The sequence below is a fragment of the Juglans regia genome, chromosome 7 (assembly GCF_001411555.2).
Source record: "Juglans regia cultivar Chandler chromosome 7, Walnut 2.0, whole genome shotgun sequence".
NCBI lineage: Eukaryota > Viridiplantae > Streptophyta > Magnoliopsida > Fagales > Juglandaceae > Juglans > Juglans regia.
In genome coordinates, this window is record NC_049907.1 from 23,361,720 (window position 1) to 23,387,440 (window position 25,721).

The following is a 25,721-nucleotide window of genomic DNA, read 5'->3' on the forward strand; positions in this document are numbered from 1 at the left end:
GAAGTAACTAAAATACATAAAGCCCAAAAAAGAAAATTTTGGGGTCTCATAAGTGAGAAAGATTGGGATGATTTTCGAAAGGGGGAAGTCTGGCCTATTTGTAGGCCATGGAGTAGGGTTGGGGAATCGCAGTTGTGGCTGTGATTGGTGGTGCGGGATGAAGGGAGGAAGCCAAATGTTGCATGTGTGGCATGCAAGGGTTGGTGTGCTGTGGCGACAAGCAGACAACATCACCGAGAGGCGCACAGGTTGGAAAAATGAGAGGTGCCGATTGGTGGAAGGGGAGGTGGCAGCATACAAGGGCGGTGGCCAGAGTTTAAAGGATGCATGGCGATGGCGCAACGTCAACATGGGTGGCGAGGGCTCATGGGTTGCAGGAGGGAGGAGGAAGAAGGAAAGAAACCAAAAAGAGAAGAGAAGAAGAAAGGGGCGTGCGGCACTGGGGTGAAATGAAGAAGACTTATGGTTTTTCTTCCAAGGGCCAAAACGGTGCCCCGTTTTGCTTGGGGAAGGGGTTGGGTTTCAGACTCCCATTTATGGGCTAAAGGCACACGGTTGGGCCCTGAATCTACACCCAAACTACACTAAGATAACCCAACTCACACGAAAATAAGAGAACCCACTTCAAACAAATTGGGCTCCATATTTACCAAAGAAAATCACACACTCCCTCCCACACACAAAAGCAAGACACGCTTTTCAAGAGAGGCAAAAGTGTGAGAGCATATAAAGAGATAAAATCCCTAGAGAGAGAGAAATTTGAGATTGTGTGAGTAGAGTGATGTTCTTCTAACCCACTGTGTGTGATTGTAATCTCCTCTAGAATAAAATTCCTTGTAGCTCTGTAGATGTAGGCACGTTACCGAACAGCATTAAATATTGTGCCGTATGTGTACTGGGTTTCTATGTTTTCGCATATTGTTTTACTGTCTGTCTTGATATCATTGCGTGTGGGTGTTGCTACTCTAGTACTCTACCACAAAAAAGTCCCTAGCTTTTTATCATTGAAGTTAAATACACGTTCAAGTAAAAGAATTATGTCTAACATCTTATACTGCTGCAAATTTTCAGATCCTAGCTGTTACACTGAATAGGATCCACTATTAAAAATATATTTTTTTTTTCATGAGAAAACAATATGCTTTCTAGATGGTGTGAAACCATTTCAGGGAAAGAGTTCCACCAAACCATTAAGTCATGAAGATGCAATGAATACTTTGCCAAACAATCGGCTGCAGCATTGGCCATACGGCCTCTATGTTGTATTACAACTTTAGGAAACCTTTTTAACAGATTTCTGATTTCTAGAACTAGATTTCCCCAAATAGACATAGACTCCTCCCCTTTTGTAAGCTCATGAATAGCCAACAAAGCATCACTTTCCACTTGAAGAACTTAATTGCAGGACCCTTAGCAAAGCTAGAAGTTCCACTTCCATAGGATCAAAGATCTCATGCTTGGGTTTACTAGTTGTAAAGAGCGCCTTACCAGTTTAATCTTGGAGTATCATTCCCACACCAGATCTACCTTGATCATGAAATAGTGCTCCATCAGCATTCAACTTTAGGCTACAAACAGGTAGATGGATCCAACCACAGTGAGGTTTAGAGCCTTTTTTCTATTATGCTACTGCACACCTATACTCCTTTGCAACTAAGAGAGCATGGTCTACTGCTTTTTACAGAGCTATTCGCTTGTTCTCATAGATTAGTTGGTTTTTGCTGTACCAAATTCCCCAAGCACAAAAGAATAATTTTTCCATTTCTCTAGTTTTGTTCCTTCAAATTACTATATCCACAATATGCATAAAATTTGCTTGTACTGCATTTTCCTTTAAGAAACCTAGCTGAGATAACATAGCATCTTGGAGTCTAGGACAATAAAGTAGGGCATGATTGATATCCTCTTCCTCCATGTTACACCATTTGCACCTCGCATCTGTCAGTACCTTCTTTGCTTGTAAGTTCTTTAATGTCGGTAAACCATTTAGACATACCCACCAAACAAAAATTCTGATTCTATTTGGTACTTGCAATTTCCAGATTTTTCTCCACATCTTTCTTTCCTCCTCACCATATGATACCTCACCTAGCTGCGTCTCTTCTCTAGATGCTAAGAACAATCTGTAAGCACTTCGAACACTAAATAGACCATGCTTCTCAGTTTCCCATATTATAGTATCAGGTCTATTGTTAGCAGGAAGTGGTAACTTGAAGACCTCATATGCTTCTCCTGAGGGTAAGATTTTGGCCATCTCCTTCTTATCCCACCTCTTTGTGTGATCATCAATTAACTCCAAAATTGTCCAATGCAACTGTGCTTGTGAAATAGACTCTGAAATTGGGATAAGTTTGTGATGAGTTAGCTAGTAATCTATCCAAATATTGATGGCCTTGCCATCACCTACTCTCCAACTACACCCTTGTAATAGTAAGCTTTTTGCCTCCCATATGGATACATAGGAAGGTGTTGCACCTAACTTAGCATCTTTGAAATTTGTTGTCGGAAAATACTTAGCTTTAAAGATGTTATGTAGCAGTGAGTTTTTCTCCTTTAAAATCCTCCATCCCTACTTGGCTAGAAGAGCCATATTGAATGTGTGTAGATCTTTGAAACCCATACTACCCTGGCCTTTGGACTTGCACACTTTCCTCCAACTTACCATCTGATTTTATTTTCTTTATTCCTCTGACCCCACCGGAGCTTAGCAATCAAATTCTCCAACTCATTGCACAAAGACATTGAAAGCTTGAAGCAGCTCATAGAGTAAGTGGGAATAGATAGTGCAATAGCTTTAATAAGTACCTCTTTCCCCCCTTGTGATAAGAGTTTTTCTTTCCACCATTTTATTTTCTACCAGACCCTTTGCCTTTAGCTAAGAAAAAGCATGACGTTTTCTTGTACCAACCAAAGATGAAAGCCCCAAATATTTATCATACTGTTGGTGTCTTTGAACTCCCCAGAACTACATAATTTCAAATTGCAAACTTATGGGTATTGTCTTGCTGAAAACCATAGAGGTCTTCTCCCTGTTCACTTTTTGGCCAGATGCTTGTTCATATATCTCCAATAAGTGAAGAATATTCATGTTTTTTTGTAGATTAGCCCTGCAAAATAAAACATTGTCATCTATGAAGCCTTATGGTGAAAGAATGAAGTGCTTTTATCCCCATCCGTTAGCCACAAGACTCTTGATCTTTGTTTCCACATTATCTCCCCCCTTTCTAACCACTTATGCACCTTTGCACGAGCCTTTTTAATATCCTCTTGATTATGTCCTCTTGGATCAGATTCTTGAAGTAATTGTAACTGCAGTTTGGCCTTCTTTAGATTCTTTTGCACATTGCCAAAATTTCGTCTATTCCAAGAGTCTAACTGCTCCCCACATCTTTTAATCTATCTCATCACACCCTCCATGCTTCTATCTCCATCACACCCCCCCCCCCCCCCCGAAGCATTTGTTATAACGGTTTTGCAACCTGCATTCTCCACCAATATAGCCTCAAAGTGAAATAACTTCTTATTTCTTCTCTGTGGTATGTCATTCTGTATGTGTAGGGTAATTGGGATATGGTCAAAATAAACAACATTACCATGTCTAACAGAAGCCATTGGATACATGGATTTCCATTTCAGGTTTGCCAAATAGCGATCTAGTCTCTCACTTATACAAAGTACAGGCTCCCTCTTATTACACCAAGTGAATGGTGTACCATGAAAACCCAGATTCAACAGTTCACATTCATCCAACATCTCTCTAAAATCCTTCATCTGTTTTTATGTTCTCTCCCTCCCCCCATACTTCTCAGTTGGGCTTAGTATCTTATTGAAATCTCCCATCAATAGCCATCCTTCATCCCTTGGCACCTTGAGAGATCTCAATAGGTTCCAAGTTTCTTGTCTTTTACTAGCTTCAGGATGGCCATACACCCCAGTAAAAAACCATAGGTCTGAAGAAATTGTCATATCCTGAATAGAAGCATGAATGTGATATCGAGAGAAATTTTGTATAATCAGCTTGATATCATGCTTCCAAAACAAGGCAATACCACCACTCCTTCCTTCACTACTAACAGACAAACAATTTTCAAACCCCAAACGAAATTTTAATCTTGTCATCACCCTTTCATGTAGTCTAGTCTCTTGCAAGAACAAAACCTTGGAATCTTCCTCTCTAACGAAATCAGAGGAAGCTCGAACTCCCCCTGGGTTCCCAAGCCCATGGAAGTTCCAACTTAGGAGCCTCATTGGGGTTGGTAGGGCTGTTCAACAACCTCTGCCAATGTCAACTTTGTTTGTTCTACATCCAAATAAAAATCTTCTAATACATTTTGCAAATTCCTTTCATCTAGAACATTTGTCCTTCTACTTTTCTTTACCCCCACTTGAGTAGAAATACCACTCACTGAGTCTTCTAAGGCTCTTTTGATGCCCAAGACCAACGGGAGAGGAAAAGTAGACAAGGTAGACTTATAGGCATGCTTCTTCTAGGTATTACAGAGGTCTATAAATTTTTCTGGGACAAAAACGCTATGGCTACTTGGGCATGTGGAGAGCCCATTTCACATATACTTTCCCTCCCAGCATTCAAAAGTCCATTATAACCATTATCTTCCACCAAAGGCGGCATTTTCATCCTGTGTTCCATCTGTAATTGCTCCTTTTCATTTAACTCAGGAATCTCAACAGACTTGCCCATGTTCGGAAGATCATCCACCGTTACCTTTTGAATTATCGTCAACCTTATCGCCACCTTCCTCCACCACCTGCTTCCTTGTCTCCAACTGTACCTTCTTCCCTGTCGAACTACTTCTAGACGGTGCAAAAGTCTTGAATTTTTGACCTCCTGCTTCTGCACGTAACCAACTGCCAAATTGTTTGCTATTTGTCCTTATAGTAGATGAAGATGGACATTCTGGTTTATCATGGATCACTCGTCCACACTGCAGGCATAACCTTGGAAGTTTTTCATACTGTATTGGGATCCATGGCTTTCCTAAATCTAATAAGATTTTCATACACAGAGAGGATCCCCATCCCGCATCATCAGTATCTACTTCAACAACTTCCAATACCCCTAATGAACTTCGTAACTTTGTTCCAAAATCTTTTGACATTCCAACTAGTGGCAACTTATGAAACTGGACCCACATGCCTGCCACATCAAAAGACATATTTTTGAGAGGAGTATACCCATCAAATGCATTAATCACAAACATATTGCCATCAAAGAGCCAACGCCTCCCATCCTCCACCCAATTTTTATCTGCATGGGTGGCAAAAGTAATGATAAATGTGTTATACCCCATCTCAGTGAAATTGGCTAGCTTACTCAATCGCCAAACCTTGGCCATAGTTGATTCAACAACCTGTTTCCCAATCTGTCTCTCAGACCAGATCTCCCTTCTTGAGGACTTCCGCGATCCCTTCTCCCTCAATAACAATAGCTTCTCCCTCTTCCTCATTTAACTGTAAATTCTCCCACAACTCTTGAAGTTTTTCCATGGGAACAAACTCGTAGAAGATGTACTAAAAAACACCACCTCTAATCTAGGGAGAGAATTAGAGAGGTGACTCAAACTAGGATTTACTTGTTCAATTAGCTTTGAAAATTAAACATGAAAAAAATGCTCAAAGAGAGACAAAAATCTAGATAGCCTACCAGTGTTTTATAATTGAATTGGTGCAATGTGTCAATTTTAATAATTTTAAATACAAAGTAGAAAGTACATCATGATATATATCTGAAAGATGCAAATTGATATTACTTTCTCTGCATTAATCACATCATTGACACATAAAAGGACATTAAACCATCATAATCAATGCGCTAAATTCTATTGAAAACTAAACCAATTTTTTTAAAAGGAAAAGCATGACGCTCTTGGAATATTAGTACAATCAATCCCAATTAAAGTTTGTAACAGTAGGATTCTAAATTTGTTGATCAATATTGTACTCCTCAAACCTATTTATATTAGTATTTTATTATCCCTCAACAAAACAATTTTATTAACACTCAATAAATTTATTATATGAATACAAATAATTAAATTGTGTTTAGAAGAGCAAGTCACTTACTTATACACCAATATATATAATATGACAATTTGGAAAAATCCGAAAATTTAAAATTTGACCATTAACAAAGACAAAAATTGTTAGAGTTGAAATTATGACTACTAGATAATAATAAAAATATTACTATTAAAAATGTCAGATTTTGCTACCCTTATAATTTGACAAAAATGTTATTTATGTGATGATCCCTTTTTTTTCTAAAACCTTATCATTTGGGGTAAATATTAAAATTGTGTTATCTTATACTTAGTCTCCTCTCTGGTGATTTCTCCAGAGGTGGTGAAAATAGTCTTCTTCGGTGAGGAGAGATTTAGGGGGAAGGCTCGGTGGTGATCTCGATGGACGAAATTGAGGATCTGTGTGGCAATTTGCGATTAACTGAGGAAGAGGAAATAATAGTTGAATGCTCTTCTGGTAGTGAAGAGGAAGTTCTACGGAAGGGTGCAAGGAGATTGGTTGTGAAGATTTGTGCAAATCGGGCTGTAGGGAAGGAAGTTGTTGCAAACACAATGAGGAAAATATGGAGAATTAGCAAACGGGCCAGTTTTCTTGAAGTTGGCAAGAACGTTTTTATAATCACCTTTGCAAATCATGCAGACAGGCAGCATGCGCTCGAAGGAAAGCCATGGCTTTTTGATAATTTTCAATTTATACTGAAGTTGTATGAGGGTGATCTAGAGCCTGGCAAGATGAAGTTTAATGTGGAATCCTTCTGGGTGCATATTTTCAATCTACCGTTGGGCCATATGACTAAGGACTGGGGAGAGCGTACTGGGCAGTCTATGGGGAAAGCTCTTGACGTTGATGTAGATGAGGGTGGTATCGGATGGGGGAAGTACTTGAGAGTGCGGGTTGAGTTAAATTTGCATAAGCCTACAGCATCAGGTCGAATCGTCATGGTGCAAGATAAAAAGATTTGGTTGACTTTCAAATATAAGAAACTCCCACGATTATGCTTCGTTTGTGGATGGATTTTGAATGGTGTTGATGGGTGTTCTGTGGCTGCTGATACTGATTGCTTCGGGCTAATGCCAATTATAAATGTAGGTCTTCATTCTCAAACATTGACGTAAGTTCTGAAGGGATGATAGGAGGAGTGAAGGACTTGAATTATGAGGTTCGAGCAAGCGAGGCTGAAGGTTCAATGGACAGGACTGGCATTGGGCGGTGGTGGAAGGAATCCGATTAGGGCAATTCTGGAAACTCTGGAAAGAATCCCTCAAGGATGGTTGATGAAACTATTGGCATGCATGGGGAAAATAATATTGTTGAGATTGCAACAGCCCCGAATTTGGAGGAAGTGGATACCTGTTCTCAACGGAATATGTTGAAGGGGATAATGGTCGTGCCAATTATGGTGGAAGTTTCTTCAAAACAACAGGTAGAAATTGGCTTAAATCCAGTTGGGCGGGAAAAGTTGTTGGGGGAAGTTAATCTAGAGGTGGGCTTGAGTGACATGAGCCGGATATTAACAGATGTTAGCAACGACTCAACCCTTAAAGAGCCCAATGATAATAGTGGGTATAAGGGCAGTCTTCGTTCGCATACAAATTCATAGGGGTCTACTCTAATTTCAACAGTTATCAACTCATATACAGCTCAACCACCGAAACTTGCTAAAAGTAATTCACAGTGGAAACGGAGGGCTAGGGGTCAAAATACTGAGTCAACAGAACAAGAATACTGCTCTGGGGAATAAAGGCCTACTGGATCGAGAGTAGATGAGTTAACTGGGGGGATAGGTCTAAGATAGGTAAGCTCTCTTCTCTAAAAGTTAGTGATGAGTATAACTTTGAAGTGGCACAGGCTGGGGTTCAAGCTAGCTGAGCATCATGAAAATTTTCAGTTGGAACTGTCGGGGGCTTGGCAACCCCCGAACAGTTCAAAGTGTTAGTTTCCAACTCAAGGCAAAAGCTCCCAATGTGGTTTTCCAAATGGAAACCAAGTTGAATATTGTTAATGCTCCAACAATAGCAAGGAGAGTGAATTATGAAGGATGTGTAGTCGTGGATGCTGTAGGAAGGAGTGGTGGCCTAATGGTTATGTGGAAACAGGATATAAACTTGGAATTGGTCAATTTCTCCCAGAGGCATATCAATCTAATAGTAAGGACCAAAGGACAATAAACCATGTTGGTTGCTAACTTATTTCTATGGGCATCCAGATTCGAGTATGAGAAGGGATGTTTGGCAACTGTTAAAATCCTTTAATCCAAGGAATATGGGGTGGTGCATCCTAGGTGATTTTAATGAGGTACTGTCTCATGATGAGAAAGTAGGAGGTAGAGTTCGTTCTGAATCTCAGATCAATATGTTTAGAGAGGTTCTTCAAGAAGGGGTCTATATGATTTGGGGTGGAGTGGATGCAAGTTCACATGGAGTAATAGGCATGAGGATTCCTCATTTACTAAAGAAAGGTTATATTGAGCATTGGCAAACAATTTGTGGACGCATGGTTTTTATGGTGTTAAAGTTGAAATATTGAGTGCTTATGTTCAAACCATCGACCAATTGTTTAGAATATTCACACAACAGTGGCCCAACATCAAGATTTGAACCTTCTTTTAAATATGAAGCCAACTAGACTAAAGAGGAGGGTTGTAAGGAGGTCATTAAAGTTGCTGGGCAGAAGGGGGGAGGTTTGCCTTCCAATCTTGGTATGTTACAATAGAAACTTGAAATTTGCAGTAGAGATTTAAAGACCTAGAGCAGGAATTTTAACAAGAATATAGAAGTGCAATCAAACAGAAAGTTAAAGAGATTAAATAGTTGGAATTGGTGGAATGTGTAGAAAATATGCAGGCCATCAAAGGGGTGGCTGCTTCTAAGGGAGGCATAAGGATCAATCATCTCATTTTTGCTGACGATTGTGTGTTTTTTGCAATTCTATGGAAGTAGAATGGTTTAATCTACTTTATATTTTACATATGTATGAAGTGGCTTTTGGTCAGGTGCTAAACAGACAAAAAACTTCAATCCTCTTTAGCTCTTATACAAGGACTGCTGTTAAGGAATGTATTCTCCAACATGCTGAAGGAGTTATTTGTGATAACTATAATAAATATCTAGGGTTACCTACTGTTGTGGGAAAATCTAAATATGATACTTTTAAAGGGCTCAACGACAAAATTTGAAAGAGGGTCACAAGTTGGAAACCAAAGTTACTATCAACCGCGGGCAATGAAGTCTTGATTAAGAGTATTCTTCAAGCAATACCAACATACACAATGAGTGTTTTCAGACTTCCAAAAGAGTTACTCAAGGAAATTGAGCAGCTAATTGCCAATTTTTGGTGGAATCATAATAAGGACAGCAAAGGGATACACTGGAAAGGTTGGACAAAGCTAGGAGTTGTAAAGATTGTGGGAGGTTTGGGATTTCGTGATCTTAACTGTTTCAATAGGGCTTTGGTGGCAAAACAAGTCTAGAGATTCATTCAAGACCCTTCATCTTTGGCTGCTCGAGCCTTCAAACAAAGATACTTTCCAACAAGTCATGTACTGGAGGCAAAAGCTGGGTATTGTCCCTCACACATATGGAGGAGTTTCTGCTCAGTATTGGATTTGGTAAAGAGGGGGTATGTCTGACAAGTTGGCAATGGAAAGAAAAATAAAATTTGGAAAGATAAGTGGATCCCAATTCCATCTACCTTTCAGATTCAAACACCAATATCCACTCTGGATGCTGAGGCTACTGTGGATGAGCTAATTGATGAAGATTCCAAGACCTGGAAAAAAGAAGTGTTGTATTCAGTATTTAGAAGGGAGGAAGCAGACTGTATTAGCAGAATTCCTATCAGTCTAGTTGCATGGAGGACAAGGTAATATGGGGTTTAGCAAATAAAGGAGTGTTTTCAGTTAAATCTGCCTATTTTGCTGATCTTGAAAGGAAGAACCAAAGCATAGGTCAGGCCTCTATATCTTCAAATGATGCTAAGATGTGGAAGAGGGTATGGAAGCTGGACTGTATAGGAAAGGTAAAACAACTATTGTGGAAGGCACTAAACAATATTTTATCTACAAAAGAAAATCTATTCGAAAGAAGGATAGTTGAGAATTCAATATGCCCAATATGTCAATTAGTTGAGGAGTCTGTGATACATGTTATGTGGCAATGTCCTGCGTCTATGGATGTTTGGGGGGAGATGATTAGTCCTATACAGAAGTGGAAACATGATCATTATGATTTCAAATCCTTATGGTGTGATCTGGATTCCAAATTAGATGATGCCACTATGAATAGAGTGGCTGCTGTTTTTCATGGTATTTGGAAAAGGAGGAATGAGTATGTGTTTAGTAACAAATTTAAAAGCCCTTCTCTCCTGTTTCAATTGGCAACTCAAGATGATGAAGTTCTTTGCATACCAGGTTCACAGGTCTCAAATGAAGTCAGGCAAGAAGAAACAGGAATGACAAATGCTATGCAAGGTTGGATTCCACAAGAAATTGGGTTCCTAAAAGCAAATGTTGATGTTGCTTATGTCAAAGAATTAATAGAGAGGATGGGAATTGAGGTTGTAGTAGGGGAATATTGTGTGAAGTACAAGTAGTATTAGCTGCCTCTAGAAGTGCTATCCAATCTGCTGCCATAGCAGAATGCTGGGCTCTACTCAGAGTTGTAACTCTCTACAATGAGCTTGGTTTGAGGTGTGTTCAATTCGAGGGAGACACAAAAATGGTTGTGCATGCTGTCAATAAGAACTCATCTTATTATTTGTGGAATGGTCAACTCATTGAGGATATAAAAAGTACTTTGTTGTCTCACCAACATTGGACCATTCAACATGTGACTAGAAATGGAAACAAAGCACTGCTGCTAAACTACGATTATTGTTAAGTTCTGAACATATTTGGATGGAAGAGGAACCATCTGAGGTAGGCCTGTGCATATGACCCGGTAATCTGAGTAACCCAATTGACCCGACTTGACCCGACTCGGCATTTGATGGGCTACTAATAATCGGTTCACCGATCTGATAAAAACAACGGGTTTGAGTTTTGGTGTAAACCGACCAATAAAAACAACTTAAACCACTACCTAATTACTGAGAAGGGTCTACTGGGTATGGGGTCCACTTTTTAGAAAATTAATTGAACAATTAAAGAAAGAATGGCCATAATAATTGTGAAGAGATGGAGATTGACGGATGTAGAGAGATACAAAGAATCACCGAGAGGGACGGTTGCAACAAAATCTATTCTTCTTCGGCAGAGAAAAAATAAAACTAGGTACAAAAATCAGCTGAAAAACCAGCTCACTTTTTAGAGCTGCAACCCAAAAGCCTTCAAGGGAGAGAGCAGACCTTCAAGCCCGATGGTGTCCAGAGGGTCCTGGTACCTAATCAATCTTCAATTAATTACCTGGTAGGCTGCAGCTCTAGACAACTCCAAAACAATCAAAATCGCTTTGTTTTTTTTTTCTTCCTCGAGTCTAGTGATTTTGTTTGTTTAATGGGATTCTGGTTTCATTTGTTATAGATCTGTTGTTGTTGGAGGATATTTTGGGGGCTTTCTGTGTTGGGGGATTTGTTATAGATCTCGTTGTTATTGGAGGACTTGTTGGGGGCTTTCTGGGTTTTCATTTGTTGCGATATTTGTTGTCTTTGATACATTTTTTCTTGTCTAGAGATCTCGTGTTTGGTCGATGAGTGTTTTAAAAAAAAATAGAACTTATTGGCTAAATGTTCTAAAAATGTATAAGCTTAATCTATCATGCAACTTGCTTTTCTTGGTTGGGTTGGGAATTTTCATCTGTAGAAAATGGATACAAACAAGGTCCTGTGCCGATGAAGAAGAAAGAACAGTATTTTTTTATTTTTTTTAACGACAAAGTTGGGTCATATGAGTTCGACCCGATATTGTTTTGATGGGTCGGTTTGGATCGGATTGGCGCCTTACGTAATACGGGTCGGGTCGGGCACAAACCCGATATTTTCGGGTCGAGTTGCAGGCCTAATCTGAGGTTACTCCTTTTATTATTCTTGACAAATCATCATGTATTCTTTGATTTATGAATGAAAGTTTCATTTCAAAATTATAAAAAAAAAAACAAAAAAACAAAAAAAAACCTTATCATTTGGGAAAAGATGATTTCTTTTAAAAAATATATTATTATTACGAAATTACAATTTTGAAAACATTAAGGCCGTTTGTAAGAGATAAATAGTGTCGATTTTAAAAAAAAAAATTTCGTAAGAGATAAATTGTCGAAAACACAATTAAGGAAAACAAGTAACTAAGCAGTTAAAAAAAATGTGAAAAGAAATGAGTTAAAAAATAATCTTTTAATAGAGTAGAGAAAAAATTGAGAGTGAGATGCAGAAAGTTTTGGGAATGGAGTAGTTAAAATATGAAAAAAAGATTTTTGAATAAAATTTGGAAAAGATTTTAGAGAGCCCGAGTGAGTACTGTCAATGGGATGCCAACCGGGGTGCGAGATAATGCGAGTTTGTTGTTGGTTTGTTCCTATATATGATACTGTTTACACATGAGCTCCTTTTTGGGACTTGGCTTTGAACTTTCCGTACAGGAAAAGTGGTTTCCTTTTTCCAGCTTGGTTAGGCCACAATATTGTTTATTTTTTAGTGAGTATAATTTAGCTGTCCCCAAATTATTTCTTATAATTTGGTACTACAGTCTCCTGGCTTACCGCATATCCAACAATATTAAGAGAGCAGTTCCACTTAGGGTATGGTAGATAATATTATATTAATAATAATGTATTTCAACAAATTGCATGTTTTTTTTTTGGTACAACAGACTAAATGAGTTGTCTTATTAATTAATGTAACGTCCTATTCTCGGAGGTCCGGAGAGTTTAGCTTTTGTAACCTAAAACCATCTATCATAACATGTTTATATACTCCAAATTCTCCATCAAAATATAAATCCATTTATTCAAACCAAATATATATGTTCCTCCACCAGAACACCAAATAAATAATTAAATGAAATAATTTAAAAACTCCATAAAGATTAAGAATATCCATAACTCCAAATACCAAATAACATAAAATCATTTGACCTACTAAATAAGACTCTCAAATAAAAACTTATACCCTCTGGCACTTATTCCTCTATGATCATCAAACCATGCTAATACTTCCTACTCCTGATTTCTGACTAAGGTATCAAAATTATCTAAAAAATATTATAGAGATAAGGGATGAGTTATCAACAACTCAGTAAGAGCATTCTCATTGGCTTGGCCAAAGTCGAATGATAGCTAAACTTTAGCTAATATATGCCAAAAAACCACCACATTGGATTGGGCATCTTTATAAAATTTTAGACTTCTGCTACAGTGATTCTTCAAATATAGCTAACTACAATTGCTTCATGAAATATTAAAATATTAGTTTCTCACTCCAAGCAAATAAATTAAATTAATTAGAATATAATTAACATTTAACATTTAGAATATAATTATTATTAACATTTAATAAATTTTTTTAATATTAATTTAATTAGAATATAATTATTATTAATATTTAATAATACTTTTTTAAATATTAATTTAACTAGAATATAATTATTATTAACATTTAATTGGTAGAACTATAAAATGTGATAAAAATAAATTGAATTAATTAATTATTAAAATAATAATATTTTATTATTATATAGAAAGTGAATGGCTAATCCAATGTGGAGATTAAATTTAAATGGAATAAGCAAATGCAAAAAAGTGTGATATTGGCTAAATTTTGAAGATGCATTTGGCCAAGCCAATGAGAATGCTCTTAAAGCAAAAAATATATACTAGTATATAAACATGAGCATTTTCAGAATTTAGAATGTATGACAAAATATTTACTTTCAAAATGCAGAATCAGAAATATTTACTTTCAGAATGCAAAATCAAACATGTTACCAGAAATATCAGAGCGAAACTTTCAAAAAACATTCTTATTCAAAAATCCTTTGGCACAGCAAAATCTAAGACCTCATTTTCATCAATCAGAATATTACATCGGAACAGATACTATGTTTAACCCTCGTGGTAAGATTATAAACCACCATTGTAATCCGTGGAAGGGCTTTATCCACTATTATAACCTGTGGTTGGGCCGTATACCATGTTTAACCCCCATGGTAGGGTTATAAACCACAATTACAACCCGTGGAAGGGTTGTATCCACTATTATAACCTGTGGTTGGACCGTGTCTACTATTATCACCCGTGGTTGGGCCGTATCCACTATTATCATTCCTGGTTAGGCCGTACGCCATTATTATTACTCGTGGCTGGGTTGTATCCACTATTATCACCCATGGTTGGGCCGTATCCGTGATAGGGTTATAAACCACAATTATAACCCGTGGAAGGGTCGTATCCACTATTATAACCCACGTTTGGGCCATATCAGTACATAACAGAACCATCATAATCATACTTTAATCAGAATACAGAATCAGAATCTCATGCCAAGGTTTTCATATGCCACATCATATCCAAAACCAAATACTGAACAACTTCAGATAATTCCACATGTTCAAAATAAACAGAATCAAAACATCTTCATTTATTCACAGCAAAACTTTTAGATCTCATGCATCAGAACATTTTTATTTCATCAAGACAAAACTTTCAAAAAGAAAGACTCATATTCGTTCTCTTTCAGATCAGAAACAAAATGCACAAAAATTAGCTCATGTCTGCACCAGTCATGACAAAAATACTATTCTTTTTCTTACGATTCTCATGAGTAATGCAGAGCAAATAACTAAGGTTATTTTTCCATTTCTTTTCAAACAAAAATATATTATGCACATTTTCATAAATCAACATCAGTTCATTTTCTTTTTATGCAAAGTCTAGCATAGGAAGCCTGCTTATCTAGATTTTTTAGCTTTTCAGAAATTTTTTCACAACAGTGTTGAACGAATATTAACTGTCACCTATAAAATAATCGTGTAACTTCAATAAATTTCCAATCCAAGTATTTCAATATCTAAATCTGAAATACCTGTTTTAATACCTCAAAACCTAAAACTTTTCTTAACTCTAAAATACCATCACCTTCTAAATTAATCATTTTCCACTTAATAACTCCAACTAAAACATTAAATTCTAACTTATTTTTACTATTGAAGTTCAACTATACAATATAAAATTGGATAACATAATTATATCAAAATCTATTAAAGTAGACAAAGCAAAAATGTCATTTAATTAAAATAGACTTAATTAGTTTTAAAGTATTTAAAATTAAACTAAAATCTTATTATAAAACACTACTGAAATTAGTAATAGAATACTTAACAATTTATTTTGAAAAGAAAAGTATTTTCTATTGGCTTTCTTATCACTCAAATAGAGCCATGCAAAACAAGTTTAATATAAAAAAAAATATGCCCAATGAGCTATTCTAGTGACAAGGGCGTTTTGGGAATGTAAAATCATAAACATGGGTTGTTTCTGAAAAGCATGAATACAAAAGGAAAACTGTGTTTGTAAAACAAAAACTCCAGACCAAACAATGCAACATAGGCGTCCATACTCACTAAGAGAGTGGAGCCGCAACGTAGCTGGGTGTAGTGGGCAGCGGTGATCACGTTGGCAGAGTAGTGAGAGAGAGATCTATATAGAGAGACCAACGAATGAGAAAAATATGCGAAAGATATAGAGTAAGCCGAGAGAAGGTAACACGGAGGTGCTGTTGGTGGCTTACCGGGAGGGACGCGGTGGGCTAGGAGTGGCATGGAGTGACTGTCAGAGTTTTCTGTGCCGGTGGTAACGACGTGGAGGGGTTGGCACCGTGTGTGGTGGCTTTGAACGAAAAGGGCACAAGGCTGTGTGTTGCTCTACTTTCAGGAAGCTAAAACAGGGGACAATGAGGCTGTGTGGGGTACGGCGGTGCAAGACAGTACTTTGGAGGAGTTGTGGTGTTGCCCTAAAGCTGAGCAATGGTTTTGTTCTGGGTGGTTTGGTTTCATGCGGTGGGTGACTCGTTGTGCTTCTGTTAGGTACCTTCGAGTTTGGAGGTCCATGGAAGCTAAAGGAGTGAGCTTTAGGGTCGGTGGTGAGAGACTTGAAGTGCATAGGTGAAATTTGAGGAGGAATCGAGAAGGAGACTTCGTATGACGGCAAAAGGCAAAACGCATAGTAGCATTATCATACGGCGTCATTGGTTTAATAAGAAGAAACGGCATAGTTTGATGTTATTTCAATAATGGGTTTATTGTAAGAAACACATTGTTTAGTATATTTAAACGGTTAAGTCTCAGTAGATTTCTAGAAGAAAAGTTAAAGGATCTTTTATGTAATTTTCTATTGAGTTTGTTAAGTCTCATGCCAATGATGCAATTTGGGCATTCTGGAGCATTTTCTCATCTAATTTTTGTATTTCTCTGAGGAAGTGGGGACCTCGAATCCCCCATTGCGTATGAACGTTTGAGGTATTTTCTATCATTGTGTGTGTATCTTCTTCACTATGATTGCCTTATTTCATGTACAATTACTCTTCATCACTAGGAACCCTAACAGCTTCCGTGGTGGTGAGGATGCAGCCTAGAGTTGAATGACGGCTAGGTCCACGGCCAGGGGCCCAAGGCTAGCGGTTGGACGTGAAGGTACTGACGGCAGTGGTTAATCTCGGTTTGATCCTCAAGATGTAGCGAAGGAAGATTGAAAGGTTCATGGCAGTTTACGGAGGTGCAGACCAGGTGCGTTGGGAAGGTGGCTGGGTCGTTTTCCAATGGTTGCAACGCTGGTCTGGCTTGGCAGAGCTTGGCAGCGGTGTGAAGCTTGGTGGCACAAGAGGGTCGACGGTAATGAGGAAATATTCTGCTTGCATGGGACAGTGGCTCCAAGGCCGTTTAATCGTGGGCTCGTGTTTCGTGCATGGAAGCTAAGGGAAAACAAGTTGATGATGGTGACTGTGGTTGGGCAGTTTTCTCTTCGCATGAAATAATATATGTATATATATAAGCGAGTGATATGAAAATCCTAGAGAAAGCAAGAAGGAGAGACGTGCATGAGGAGGGAAACGACGTGCATGAACGTGGGGCCAGAACGAAAATCTCATGGACTTGAGCTTTTTGGTCCATTTCAAAACTTGGGCCATGACTGGAAGTGAATAAAATAAATTAATAAAAGGGCTTTTCCCTAATTTTTTGGGCCTTGATCCAAAACTCTATAATATTAGGACTTGTCATATAAATTTTCTCGGCCCATAAAATTATTTTTAACCCAATTCAAAAAAATGTTACAAGAATTTAACTATAATGAAAAGTCCATTAAAAAATTTGATAACTGTTAAAAAAATAATAATTTGGACTCATAAAATAGTACTCAAAAAATTTTAATTGGACTCTTCATATACTTAACCCAAAAAAAAAACATGCGCTAAGCCCTGGTGTTACAATTAACAATATGGTTAATTATTCACTCATTGTTGGTTATAATGGAAGAAGTCTACGATCCATTCCTCGAGGTTAATTAATGCTATTATCGGTGCATGTCTTCAGGACAATTGGTAAAGGGATATTTTTTTGGTGGGTGCTTCTATGTATAGGCCCTAGCTAGGTATACTATTCGAGTGGCGTCTCATCATGGATGCCTTCAGGACAATTGGTAAAGGGATAATTTTTTGTAAGGTTCACAGGCTACATACCAATTACGAATCTGCGCTAGGCTACATATATAAGTTTTAATGTCACAGTCTAGAGGGTTCTTTTGTTTCGTTTTTCTTTTTCTCTGGTCACAAGATGCCTGAGAATATATGGATTCTAATATTGTTGCCATCAATCAGATCGAATCGAACCAGTTACATTCATATAAATCATGCTATTACAGAAGTTCTTCATTAAGTGGCTTGCTGCACCTTTTAAAGACAGCTATTGGGAGTCCTTGTAGAAGTTATGTAACCTTTAACCACACGTCGTGGGAAGGTTCTTTTAGGTGGGAAGGCTTGTCAATAGCCTTATGATCAAGGCTCTTGGACATGTGGAGGTTGGATTTCCTCGAAAAATCCGTACGTACTTGGAGAATAAAGATTCATTCAGTTCTTATAATTCCCCTCTTGCAAAAGAAGGGAATAAGGTTCGGTGCTTATAACTTCAGTTATAGTTACAACGCGAATCTTCCGTCTTTTTGTCTCCTTTATTCTCTCTCACGTGTCACATTCCTACCAAAGTTAAGATTTTTTTATAACATATTAATTTACATATATCTATAACATTTATTTTTCGAAACAAGAGCCTTAGTACTTCTTGATGCTTTCTTGTTTGGATGAGTTGTGCTAGGCATCTTTAAAATGTGTATAATAATCTTAAATATTCTTGAAAAAATAAATTAGATTGTTTGGGTTATATAATATATAAAGTACTTTTTAATTTAAAATAAGTTAAAACGAATATATGAGAAAAAACATTGCTTTAAATGATGCTTTTTCTCAAATATATTTTTAAGGATGATGCATAACGTATTTTCAATTTTAAAACAGACTGTTAATAGGTGAAAAAATATAAATCCATACAACTTTCAGATAATATAAAAAAAAAAAATATTTTTTTTAAAATAACTATAAGCCTTGAGCTAAAAGCTATATTGCCTTGATCAAGGCAATCCCAAACCTCTGGGTAGCTCTATCTTTCCAACAGCTACGATGTGTACGTAAGTGACAAGCCAAAGTGAAGGAAGAGTGTTGCCATACAACAACAATAACAACTAGAGTTAGCATGGCTCAAGAAAACAAGAGCTGCATGTAGACTGTGTAAAACCATGAGAGCAACATACACATTTTGATGCTAAAAGAATTCCACTGTAACGTCCCAAACCTGGTTGGCCTGGAAAATTACTACCTATTACTTAAAAATATGTTTCCCAACACAATTAAAATAAAACTCTAAAACTTTATTAGCAAAACTCAATCTCAAGTACTCTAAATAACCATATTGAAACTCTACAAAGTCATTACTTCAACAAAATAAACTAAGGAGTCCAAAATCTCCCAGTAGTCATAACAAACCAAACTAATAACTTCAAAAGTCTTACTAAACCCAAGCCCAAGATATAATTAAATCTAAAAGACATAAAAACTAAAGGACATCAAAATTCCTTCTTCTAACATCCTCTCTCAGCTTAATCATGCTCACCAATCTAATCCAGGTCTTCAGTTGGACTCTCCACATCATCTGAAAAATATTATGAAGATATGGGATGAGTTATCAACAACTCAGTAAGCAGAGGACATATGTTAGCATGCAACCATGAGCATTTACAAAGTATAGCATGCAGAACAAAACATTTTCCAGAGTTATCATGCAGAGCAGAACATATTTTCAAAAGTAACAGAGCGATGGTTTTAAGACACGTAAAACCCATAATACTTTGGCATAACATAAACTGAGTATCATCATCAGATCAAAACAGAGCATCAAACAGAGCAGAGATCATGTTTCACCTCCGTGGTAAGGTTGTGTTAACCACGGTGGCCAAACTAGGCAGAGACAGAGGTGAAATCTTTCTTTTATTCTTCTCGGAGCCCCGAGTGTGCACATAGGAAAAATTACAATAAAACCACTTTTCTTCCAAAGTGGGTGCACTCAGAGACAGAGAAGTTGTTACCAACCCAAACAGAGCAGAGCAAAACAAAGCAGAGCAAAGACAGAGTCAAACACAAATATCAATACACCATGCCAAAGGTTTTCAGATGTTATATCAAAATAATACAGAGTACCGAAACAGAATCAGACCGTTTACACACACTGACAACAAAAGCCAAAACATCTTTCTAAATAAATGCACAATTTTCTATATTCTCAATATCGCTCGCTTTTTCAAATTTCAGAAACCACATAATATAATTTAGCTCATGTCTACACAATGTATGTCAGAACAAATTTTTCCTTTTTCACATAGATTTCATGAATAACGCAGATAAGTGACCAAGGTTGATCTTTGTTTTCACAAGTTCCCATCATAGCACAAAATATGCAAGTTTTCATAAAATCGACCTCAATCCTATTAACTTGTATAAAACCTAGCATAGGAACCCCGCTTACCTGGACAACTTAGCTTTTCAGAATTTTCCTCAAAAATATCGAATCGAATATAAATCGTCACCTAACAAAATAATCACATAATTTCCATAGGTTTTCAATCAAACACGGATTTCGATATTTAAGCCTAAACTTCTAAAATAACCTATTTTAATATCTCAAAACTTAAAACCCTCAAAATCTCAAAATATATCATCACTTCCTAAAAATCACCAATATTCACCATGACTAACGTCAAACTCAAAACACCAATATTTAAACCCGAAACAGCCAACAAATTTCATAGCATAAACCAATCTCACACAAACAACTCCATCATCCAATCCAACCGACCTCCTTACTCCTCGGATTCAGCCCGGCATAACCAATAAATTCACAGTAAATATGAATTAGCATAGAAATACATTTAAATCTCAAAAGTTCTTTGGCAAAATACTTACAATGCTATAATATAAATTTTGAAAGATCACGGAGGTGCTAGAAGCGGCAACAAAACAGTGCCAAACGCACTGTGGCCGTGGGTCTCAAAAACCCACTTTTGAACGGGTGTAAACGAAGACCCGAAATTGATAGGGTAGGACTTATGGATGTCGATGAAGCTAGTGGTGGTGGTGGTGGTGGTTGGTCGTGGGTGGCGGCGTAGAGGGCGGTCGAAGGCTAAAATACCCCAAATGGAAATATTGATGGTGAGGCTTCACCGGTGACAGATCGGAGGTGGGGTTGGCTCCATTGGGTTGCTAGGAGGTCAAGGATGATGTGGTGAGAAGATGGTAGCCGGAGGTGGCACGACGGCGACGCAGCGGCACAAGGAGTGCTGCGGCTTGGTGTGGTGCGTAGGGGCTAACGGCGGCGCGAGGAGGGCTGAAATTACAAGGAGGTGGTCGCCAGTCGAAGGGAAGGTGAGAGGGAGGGGCGGTGTCGGTCACTGCCAGCGCACGGCGGCGGGTTGGGGGAGAAGAGAAACGGACAGACAGAGGGAGGGGGGTTGCGGCGCGCGGGAAGCAGGGGAAGAAAAAGAAAAAGAAAGAAAGGAAAAGAAGAAAAGAAGAAAAAGAAAAGAGGAAAGAGAAAATATAGGAAAAGAAATGAGGTCCAATGTTCATATCTTGGGTCACAAAAATGATCCAACGAAAATGATTTTAAAACAGCAAGTAAAATAAAATAATTCAAACGTAATGATTAAAATGAAAATAAATAATTAAACCCAACAACAAGTTAATTTAATATGAAAAACAATTAAATGTATTACAATAACCAATTATAAGAAAGCACTTCAGAATAATTTTCACAAAATTAAAATCATAAAAATAAACCCACTAAAAATCCAACCAATTTTAAAACAAGAGAATAAATTTTTAAATTAATAACAAATAATCTTTCAATTAAAAAAAATACACTAAAATACGGAGTGTTACATCCACACTGTTAAATTCTATCATCAAGTGGTATTTCGTTATAACCTTGGTGAGGTGGGTATTGTTCAATATAAAATAGGAATGAGGAAAGCTAGGGCCTTGGTCCCTCAATAAGTTCCATACAGACTTCAGAGTAAAAAGTTCATTTAGAATATGTTTCCATAATCTAATGTATGTTCCTGGTATAGAATTTGTTTACCTCCTGAAGCATAGCTAGGTTATTGAATGCCTGAACCTTTGGGATGGAATGGAATCTATTTACAGTAAGGCACTCCACTAATGATATTCCACCCAATCTAGGTGCCGAAAAGGAATGGGACAGTAAGGCACTCCACTAATAATTCCTAGTGTACTATGGATGGATCCTAAGCGACGATAATAAAAAAATCACCCACCAAATGTATAAACAAAATAAATGGAAAGGAATTAACCCCAAAATAAACGGATGCTCATCAAAGTACCAACTAGAGCATAGCTCGAGAAAACATGAGATGCAGACTGTCTAGAATCATGAGAGCAACATACACATTTCGATGCTAAAGCCATTCCGCACTATTGAATTCTATCACCAAGTAGTATTTTATTATGCCATAGTTTCCAAACAAATATATTTACTTTTATGGGGTACTGCATATTGTTCCATATAAAACCGGAAGAAGGAAAGTTGGGACCATGATCTCTCAATAAGTTCCATGTAGACTTCAAAGTAAAAAGGCCATCAAAATACTCTCGTGTCTGTTCCTTGTCGCAGTCTGATGGAGAATTCATTTACCTCATGAAGCAAAGCTGTGTTATTGAGTGCATGACCTGTAAGTAAGAATAAGTGATGACAAAACCCTTATGAACCAAGGATCCATTCCCTGCCCCATTCCCAAACCAAAAAGAAGTTGAACCCTCTCGAATAATCCATTGGCTTTGTTGCTGAATTATGAGCAGAATTTGCATAGTCTTCCACGTTGGTGAATGGAAGCTCTTGATAGTAAGGCACTCCACTAATGCTTTTCCACCCAATCTAGGTACTTTCCCTCAACGAAAAATGATCAATGGCATAGTATTTCTACTTAGTTCAGCTGCTTTTGTGATTTTGAAAGTTGGAATAGAAAGATAAATAATAATTCCCACGACAGAAATTGGAAACTAAGCCACAATACTAAAAAAACACCTGCCAATTGTCTAAACAAAGTAAATGGAAAGAAATAAAATTTAAGATAAAGGGATTCATGATTTCTAGATTTAGCACCTTTTAGATTGGAATGGAAGAAATTACACAGACCTCTAAATTGACAAGTATCCCACACTTACATTAATCCTATTAAAAAAGCATGTGTTTCGTACATCCTACTTAATGGCACAAGATATGCTAGCTAATGAAATCCTCCAATCCAGTTTAGTGGAAAGCTTAATCTGTCTTACTCGTTACATGTTAATGGAAATTTGTATGCAAATACATGGAGCAGATATTTGTACTATTTCTCTAGAATATGAGGTCTACTCTCTATTCATATTAACAATTAAAAAGCTTATATTTTTCTATCAGAAATTTTTGTTAAAATTACTGAGAATTTGTATGGTTTGTATTAGGAACAGAGACTTGTACTACTTCTTTACAATATGATCAGGAAGACATTGTCCACTCGTATAAAGGAATTTAAGGGAAAGAATATTGCAGGGTTGACTAGAAATGCTAAAGAGTGTTGTATGTATAAAGTGCATGAGCAATTACGTGACATAAGCGAGAAGGCTTACAAGCCCGTGCTGCTTGCCATTGGTCCTTACAATGACCAAGGCAAGGTTGGCCAGCGGTTTATGGAAGAGCATAAATTGCGCTATCTACAACAAATGCTTAAAAGAACAAAAGGAAGTGTAGAAACATACATTACCACCTTGAAAGAATTGGAAGAAACAACTCTTAAATGCTATGGAGAACACATTAGCCACACCTCAGATGAGTTTGTAGAAATGATGGTACTTGATGGGTGTTTCATTATTGAGTTGTTTCACAAGTATGAAATCTATTGTAAAACAGAAGATTGTCACGATGACCCAATCTTTCAAATGAAGTGGGTACTTCCTAGAATAGCTCGTGATCTACTGTTATTTGAAAATCAACTTCCATTTTTTGTTCTGGCTAAATTGTTCGGGATTAGTGAGAGTAACAACACACTACTTCATAACCGATCCAAAAACTTAGGAGAACACATTGTCGATATTGATGAGGAGAAAGATGGAATTAGTGTTGAAAGCTCTACCTCCATAGCTCAGATTATCCAGACACGACTTAATGATCTTGCCCTTAATTTTTTCTCTGGCTTTTTACCATTTGAATGGAATGTTGATGCATCAAGTAACAATTCAACCAAAAAGATTAAGCATCTACTTTGTCTGGCAAATGAAGCTCTCACCCCTTCACTTCTAAAAATGGTATATGAACGTTTAATGGTTGGGTTCAGATTCAAGAATGCGGAGTTTGAGCATCTCCTTGGTCTCATACATGCAACCATTGGTATTTCATTACTTGATACGGAAATAGATCATGCCAGAGAATATCAAGAGGTAGGAATCAAACTCAAGAATGCAGAGATATTTAAGTGCCTATTTGGTCTGACTCGTGAAGCTATCATTCCATTACTTGCAAAAATGAAAAGGAGGAGGAAGGCAATCTCTAATTCTAGTGAACGTCAGAGGTCTGGCTCCCTAGTCAATTTGGCAAAGAAATTGACGGATTTGCATTGTCTAAAAAAGATTTAAGACTGGGAACCAATTCAATATGGCTCAGAGTTTCAAGAGGTTGGAGTTGAATTCAATATGGCAAAGAAATTTAAGGATAAATTAGATGAGCTTTGCAATTGGAGAAAAATACCTTTTGCTATTGAACTTCAAGAGGCTGGAATTGAACTCAACAAGGCAAATAATTTTAAGGAAATATATGATCAAAATAGGAATGGAGACCATAAGTCAAAACAGTGTGAAAAAGGGACACAAATGGATGGAGTCAAATTAAAGACAGTAGACAAATTTAAGCATCTATTTTGTCTGGACAAGATTGAGAACTGGAAGTCAATACCTTACGGTAAAGAGCTTCGTGAGGCTGGAGTCAAATTCCACAAGGCAAAGAAATTTAAGCATCTACATGCTCTTAGAGAGATTGATGACTTGAACATACATAGTGCCACAGAGCTTGAAGAGGCTGGAATCAAATTCAAGAAGGTAGAGAAATCTAACTTGATTTCCATAAAGTTCAACAATGGGCTAATGGAGATTTCACCTTTGAGCATACATGATCATACAGAAACTTATTTACGAAATCTAATTGCATATGAGCAATACTGTGATCGACAAAATGGTTTGAATTATGTATACAACTATGTGCGCTTCATGGACCATCTCATTAACTCTCCAAAGTATGTTGAATTACTCCGTCGAAAAGGAATTATCATTAATCGTTTGGGTGATGATGAAAGTATTTCCTCGATGGTTAACAAGCTTGGTCACTATGTCAGGTTTTTGACCAACATTTATGCTAGAACTTTCAAGAATCTAAACATTCATTGCAAGAGACGTAGGAATGTATGGATGGCAAAATTAAGGCGTGATTATTTCAGCAGTCCTTGGGCATTGCTTTCATTTTTGGCGGCTGTCTTATTGCTTGCGCTTGCAATTGCACAAACCATATTTTCCATTATTCATTAGGTTTTTCATGTAGTCTTAATGTATGTTCTCTTAGTGAATGTAATAAATATCGAATAATAAAAGTAAGAGTGTGGCCGCAAACCATATCCTTTGTTGAGCTATATATGAATCATATTTTATTGAACGAAATTGATTGAGACTTGGACGAGTGCACAGGCTAACACAGGAAATAGGGTAAAATGGATGGAGTGTATGTGCATCCATTTTATCCTATTTCATGTTTTAATCTGTGCCCCTGTCCGTGCGATTAGCACTGCTCTTCAATAACAATGTGGAAGGAAATTTCTCTTTACTTGGAGCCTTAAGCCCGTTTGGATAGTAAAAGTATTTAATCTCATCTCATCATTACAATTTTTTCAAATCCCAAAATAATAAAATATTAAAAAATAATATTCTAACAATATTTTATTCAACTTTCATCTAAAACATGTCATCTCATCTCACTATCAAACCACACATTAGACAGTCGTACGACAATGGTATGTTATCCCACACATCACTAAGACACCATATATAAGTGACAAGGAATT

General features: G+C 37.2%; 2 protein-coding genes across 2 annotated transcripts; both read left to right on the top strand.

Annotated features, from left to right (window-relative positions):
- Positions 1-6,419: 6,419 nt before the first annotated feature.
- LOC108986790 lies at positions 6,420-7,154 on the top strand. Its single transcript, XM_018959551.1, has one exon. It carries the CDS (start codon positions 6,420-6,422, stop codon positions 7,152-7,154), a length of 735 nt encoding a protein of 244 aa, XP_018815096.1.
- Positions 7,155-24,306: 17,152 nt separating this feature from the next.
- Positions 24,307-25,191, top strand: LOC108986791 (putative UPF0481 protein At3g02645). The gene has a single exon (XM_018959552.1). The coding sequence runs from the start codon at positions 24,307-24,309 to the stop codon at positions 25,189-25,191; it is 885 nt and encodes a 294-aa protein (XP_018815097.1).
- The last annotated feature ends 530 nt before the right edge of the window (positions 25,192-25,721 follow it).

Coding starts and splice junctions, on each gene's coding strand:
- LOC108986791 (XM_018959552.1), top strand. CDS start 24,307: ATGGCAAAGAAATTTAAGGATAAATTAGATGAGCTTTGCAATTGGAGA.
- LOC108986790 (XM_018959551.1), top strand. CDS start 6,420: ATGGACGAAATTGAGGATCTGTGTGGCAATTTGCGATTAACTGAGGAA.